Raw genomic sequence first — 5,925 nt, forward strand, 5'->3', positions numbered from 1 at the left:
TTATAATATGTCTGTAAATTGTGACCAAAGATATGTTCCTTGTAATTTCTGTATAAAAACCCAATACTCTAAAGTAAAAATGGCAGCAGTTGCAAAACACCTCCAGTGTGTTTGTTTCTGTCAAGACGAAGCCACTCCTGACATGGTCATCGAGTTTTGGTACCCATGGGGGCACATCACCCACTCTGTAGCATGAGGTGTTATTGGCCTGGTTGTACAGGAACTTCCAACTGTAAGGAAATAAAAGCAGGAAGCAGATCAAAAAGTTGATAATTTGTCTTTCTCTCATCAGAAAGCTTGATCATTGCTCTATAACTGTAGGAGTTTTATTCCTGAACCTCAGAAAAACCACTTAACAAACACAAAATTATAAAAAGAGTATTCTTCATGGAAAGTTGAAAATTTAGAGAGGAATGGAGCTAGGAAGATTTTTGTGTATGACCACTACTGTTGGCCAGCACATCTTACTCAGTGAGCAGTTTTAAACAATCTGCATTATTCAAGAATTCAAGCTTTGTAAGACCCTCAGAATGAGGAGTCTCCCATTTTCCATCTGTATCCCCAAGAACTCAATGTCCAGTCCAGTTGCTGCAACATGCAAGAGGCTTTAATGAACAGGAAACATTTGTGCATAGGGGCCCCTCCAGCATGCAGACTAGTGAGAAGAAGCCATCTCCTCCCTCCACCCCCTCCCCCCGGCACAGGTGTTTTTAAAGGCAAATACCCCATGCTTAGGGAGGGGGTGGGACCCTCTGTCCATTGAGTACATGACCCTTTTAGCTGGTCTCCCTATTAGGGTCAACAGACCTTAGGGCCTCAGGGTGTGCTAATTAATCTTGTCTGGGCAAACCGGAGGTGCAGTTATCTATTTGTTTCTTAAAGACCCTATTCAACACCTGCTGACTCACAAGAAAGGACGGACAGTCTGAATTCTGGGTATCTTGTTTTCTCAGGGCCTTGTGAGGGTAAGTTAGCAGATTCCAAGGAACAGATATTGCTAGGGGTTAACTTTCCAGTTTAGTCTGTCCTTCATTTAAAATGGGGCATTTCTCTAACTTTACTTTTTTGTCTTTCACGCCCTATATCTTATCTCTAGAGAGTAAAGTTCTAGTACTCTGATCTACAAAGCACCCCACCCAGAACCCGCACTTTCCCCACCCTGTGTCCTACTGCGCCCACTGCTCCACTGGTCTGGTTGAGCACTGGGACAGAGAGCGGGTCAAAAAAACACCTCCACCTCCTGAAAATTTCTTGGACCTGCTTTGAAAATACTGGACCCATCTATCCCGCTGGAGCATCCAGAGTGCCCGCCTGCCTGATGTTTATCCGTCATTACTGAGGCTCTGCCGGGGGAGAGACCTCCTAGAGTGACTGGAACAGAGTTACAGACATTGAGCACCTCTCACAACTCTGTCCCCAGGAACTCCTTCTCAAACACACGGTTCCGGGACTGTCCCCTGCACCGCTCACAAGCGGCTGCGATCTCAGGACTTCCGCCTTCCGGTCACGAACTAAAGCTTCTGGTTCGTGGCTGTCAGTGTCCCCGGAAGACACAAAAGGAAAACAAGCTTCTAGTTCCACCCGGCCAAACTGACACACAATTTCCGCTTGTGAACCAAGGACGTCAGGCTTCCAGTCACTGACTTGAGCTTCCGGCCTGTCACACAAAATGGTCCCCAGGAAAGGTTGCAACGAAGAGATGCACAACTTGAGTTCCACCCATGAAGTAAACACGACGGAGTGCGCTGCAGCCTGAGTTCCGCTTCCGGCACATTACTTCCGCTTACGGATGGTGCAGCGTGCGATTCCCTGCCCACCGGGCGATGATTAAATTGGATCCGCTTTAGGCCCAGGATGGAAATTGATCGCATCGGACATTGCGGGCCCGATAGGAAACGCCTTAAGGGACTGGACTTCCAGGTCCAAGTGAACAGGTCAGAAACGGCACAAGAGGCAGCAGAGAGCATATTCCCTGTCACTCATCGAGGCGGTAGGTGGGACTTCCGGGTGCGGCGAACAGGGCAGAAACAGAGATCACAACCCTAGGTCCATGCACCCCTCTGGTTTTCGCTGTTTCCCTGTTTATGCCACGGTTGGCAGCAGGGTTCCTGTTGCCGGGGAAACCGGGGTGGGACTTCCGGCAACATGGTAAAGCAGGGCGGGACTTCTGCGTGGGAGCATTGACCAGGAATTAATCACTTAGAGAGGTTCCCAGGGGATGGGCGGGGTCACGGGAGCGGTGATGTCAGAGGAGTTACAGGCGTGAACTATAGGGGACACAGCTGTCAATCAAATACCCGTCATTCATTCATTCAGTCATTCATTCACTCATTCATTCAGTCATTCATTCACTCATTCATTCAGTCATTCACTCAACCACTCAGTTCGAGGTCCTACCCTCCCACTTCCAGGAGTCCCTGGAGAAGGCGGGGTTTCCGGCTCCGCCCGAATATGCCCAGGAGACAGCGAAGCTGAAGGTGCTGGAGGTGGCATCGTGGCTGCACAGGGTGAGGACGACCCCATCCCTTCTGGTCAGGTGGTAGGCCACACGCCTTCCTTTTGAGGCCCCGCCCATAAGCCTGCCCCGCCCTCTGCCCTTTAGGACCTGCACCCGCCTGATGTCATTATTGGAGCCTATACCGTCCTGGTGAGTGAGGCCCTGCCCCTCACTGACCCGGCCCCTTGGCGTCTGGCCCCGCCCAATGTAGGCCATGGATGGCTTCATCCTGGAGAAGCCAAAGGACAAGGACGATGCCTACAGGATGCTGCGCAGGTGGGCGGGGCCTTAAGGGGCGGGGTAGACCCCCCAGGGCATAGTGGGCGGGGCCTCTTCATGGAGCTCCAGCCTCTGCCCACCCCAGCCCTGCCCCTTGCCAACCACGCCCTGTCCCGCCTTCCCTGGCCCCGCCCAGGCTGAGTGGCCAGCAGCACAGTGTCATCACCGGTGTGGCCATCTTGAGGCCACTGTGGCAGAGGCAGCTTCAGGAGCCGAGTTCCACATGCCCAGAGGCCCCAGAGGCGGAAGGGGACCCAGAAGCAGAAGTGGAATTGTCACTGTTCCACGAAGAGACCCGTGTGACATTCTCGCGGCTATCAGAGCCACTGCTCTGCCAATACGTGGAGAGCAGGGAGCCTCTGTGAGTGGGTGCGGGGTGGGGTGGGTGGGGCCAGGAAACCTGGAAGTGAGGCCTGAAAAGGAAGAGTTGTCCCCGGCGGGCGTGGGTGTGGCTGAGCATGGCACCTGGTGTGACTTCGTCCCTGCCTTGCACCCAGGGACAAGGCTGGCGCCTATGGGCTTCAGGCGCGAGGCGGTGCCCTAGCAGAGCGCGTGGAAGGGGATTTCTTCAATACCGTGGGGTTTCCACTCAACCGCTGCATGCGTGAGCTGGCTGCCATCTTCCCGGATGTGGGACCACATGTCCCTGTCAGCCAGCATCCGGCCACACCCAAATAATGAGGATTGTAGATGGAGAATGAGTATGTGAGTGACTGTCCGGGCGGGTATTCTGGTGAGAGAGTTACTGAAGGGGCGGGACTTCTGGTGAGTTTGTGAAGCAGTGACCCATTTCCCATGATGCCCTTGGTGCATTGTGTTTGATTGACAGAGCAAGCTTCCCTCAAGTGCATCACTTCCCAGTGCTAGGACACAGGACATGGGGTGAGGTGTGTGGAGGCAGGGTTAGGGGACAGGCCCACCGAGGGGAGTACACCTAAACCCGCCCCTGTGGCCCTGCCCCTCCTGATGCCCTGCCCTCACCATCTCCATGGGCCCTGCCCTTGCCCCCACTGGGTCCTGCATGAGCAGCTTCACCATCAGATGCCTGTGATGGACATTTGACATCAGGAGCAGGGTCAGAGGAAGGCCCCACCCCCTGCCCGCACTCTGATTTGCATATTCAAGAGCTGCCTGGAGACTCAGAAGACATCAAGTACAGAAACTGCTGGGGTTAATTTGCATGGCCACACCTCCAAATGACCTAACCTGCATGTATTTGCAGGTCAAAGTCCCAAACAGATGGGAATACTTGCATTCATTTGCATAGCAAAAGCATGCAAAGCAGCACAAATTTGCATATTAAAGTGTATTTCCGAAACTGGGGTTTGCTCATTTACATACTCAAATGTGAAGCCCCAATCAGACTTCCAGATTTCCAGGCACTGTGCTTATTTGCATAATCAAAATTACTAGTGCATCCTTTACATAACAGTTTAGTAGCCTCATTTGCATATTTAAATGGTGGCAGGTTTTTACTGCTCAGCATCAGGCCCCACCCCTTCAGCACTACCCTAGCTCACCTGTCCCCTACCCCGAGGTCACAGTGTCCAAGGTCACAATCAGTGACCCTCTCCAGGCCCTGCCCTCAACCACACCAGGCCCTTCCCCACTTTCTCTCCTAGGGTCCCCGAGGGCAGGGCCGGGGTCTGGGTATTACCTATGGTGCAGACAGGACTTGGTCCTGGCAGTGACATCACAGGAAATTGTGACTGTGAGCAGGAACTGCCCTCCTTCCCTACCCTCACCATCTCCACCCCAGCTGGGCATGGCAGGAGTCTCCTACCAAACTCTTAGGTTACCAAGCAGCAATGCTAGGACCCAGAGGGCGGTGGCCATGGTGAGCTGGTTATGAGAGTAAAAACCCTGAGGATGATGAGTGTGGCTCCTGTGACATCACAGAGCTCACCCCTCCAGGCCCTTGTAATGTCAGTCACCGCATACCCTGCCCCTCCAGCTGTCAATCACTACAGACCCCACTTCCTGCCTCTGGGCCATGAGGTCTGATGAGGGTGTGATCTACAGGCTGACTGGGCGGGGACATGTCAGCTATCTTTATAAAGGTAGAGGGGCAGGCTGCAAGCCGAGGGCTGGATTTCCTGGCAAGGGAAACCTGGCAGTAGAGACTCAGGTCAATCATCAAGGGTGGGGCATGACTTCTGCTCGCAGATCCGCAGCCAAGGCTGACTTGAGCCAAGGCCATCAGGAACTTTTGTAACTGCTGTGGATGGGACTGCATTTCCCAGCATCCTATGCGGCCACTTACTGCTTCGCTGCCCAGAGACTTCTGGGTTTGGATGTTCATGTCCAGGACTGCATTTCCTAGCATCCTGTGCGGTCGATTCCTGCCTTTATGCCCAGGGATTTCCGGTTTTTATCTGTACTGGCCAGGGACTGTAGTTCCCAACATGCTCTGCGGTGGCTTTCTGTTTTTCAGCAATGAAACTTCCAGTTTGTAGTTTTTGGAGGCCCAGGACTCCATTTCCCAGCATTCTCTGTGGCCACTTCCTGCTTCCCTGCCCAGGGACTTCTTATTTTCATCTTTGGCAGCCAAGGACTATATTTCCCAGCATGATTTGTGTCCGCTTTTCTATGAATGGACTTCCGGTTAAAAACTTTGGGGTCCAGAACTGCACTTCCCAGCATGCTGTGTGGCTGCTTCTTTCTTTTCTCCCCTGGACTTCAAGGCCCCTAACTACAGTTCCTGGCATGTGCTGGGCTTGTTTCGATCTTTTCAGTTCCTAAACTTCTTCTGGTCTCTGAGGCTCCAGGACTCCATTTCCCAGCTTCCTGTGGTGCTGCGTCCTGTTTTTCAGTCCTGAAATTCCACCATTTAAAGGCACATAATAATTTAGAAATATTTGAGACTTAGAACAGTTGAATTTAAGTTGTATGAAGTTAGCTTACATTTACATAAAGTTAAGTTGAAATCGAATGTACAGATATATTATTCAGGACTGGGTAAATTGAGAAGGACAAGAGTGTGAAGCTATGTATAACATAGTCAGAGAAAAAAGATATTACAAAGAATAAAAGGCAAACGGTAAATGACTTACAGGTTCTGTTGGTGGCAGAAGCTGGCTAGACTCTTTCTGCCTAGATGGCTGATGTAGCAGAAAGAAGAACCATGGTGGGTAAAGCTAGGCCACATG

At 51.9% G+C, this 5,925-nt stretch overlaps 1 protein-coding gene across 1 annotated transcript; it reads left to right on the top strand.

Annotated features, from left to right (window-relative positions):
* The first annotated feature begins 2,762 nt into the window (after positions 1-2,762).
* Positions 2,763-3,743, top strand: LOC127214635 (probable bifunctional dTTP/UTP pyrophosphatase/methyltransferase protein). Its single transcript, XM_051174969.1, has 3 exons — positions 2,763-2,777; positions 2,818-3,137; positions 3,274-3,743. Exons 1-3 carry the CDS (start codon positions 2,763-2,765, stop codon positions 3,452-3,454), a joined length of 516 nt encoding a protein of 171 aa, XP_051030926.1. The 3' UTR covers positions 3,455-3,743.
* The last annotated feature ends 2,182 nt before the right edge of the window (positions 3,744-5,925 follow it).

The sequence above is a fragment of the Phodopus roborovskii genome, unplaced genomic scaffold (assembly GCF_943737965.1).
Source record: "Phodopus roborovskii unplaced genomic scaffold, PHOROB, whole genome shotgun sequence".
Classification (NCBI taxonomy): Eukaryota; Metazoa; Chordata; class Mammalia; order Rodentia; family Cricetidae; genus Phodopus; species Phodopus roborovskii.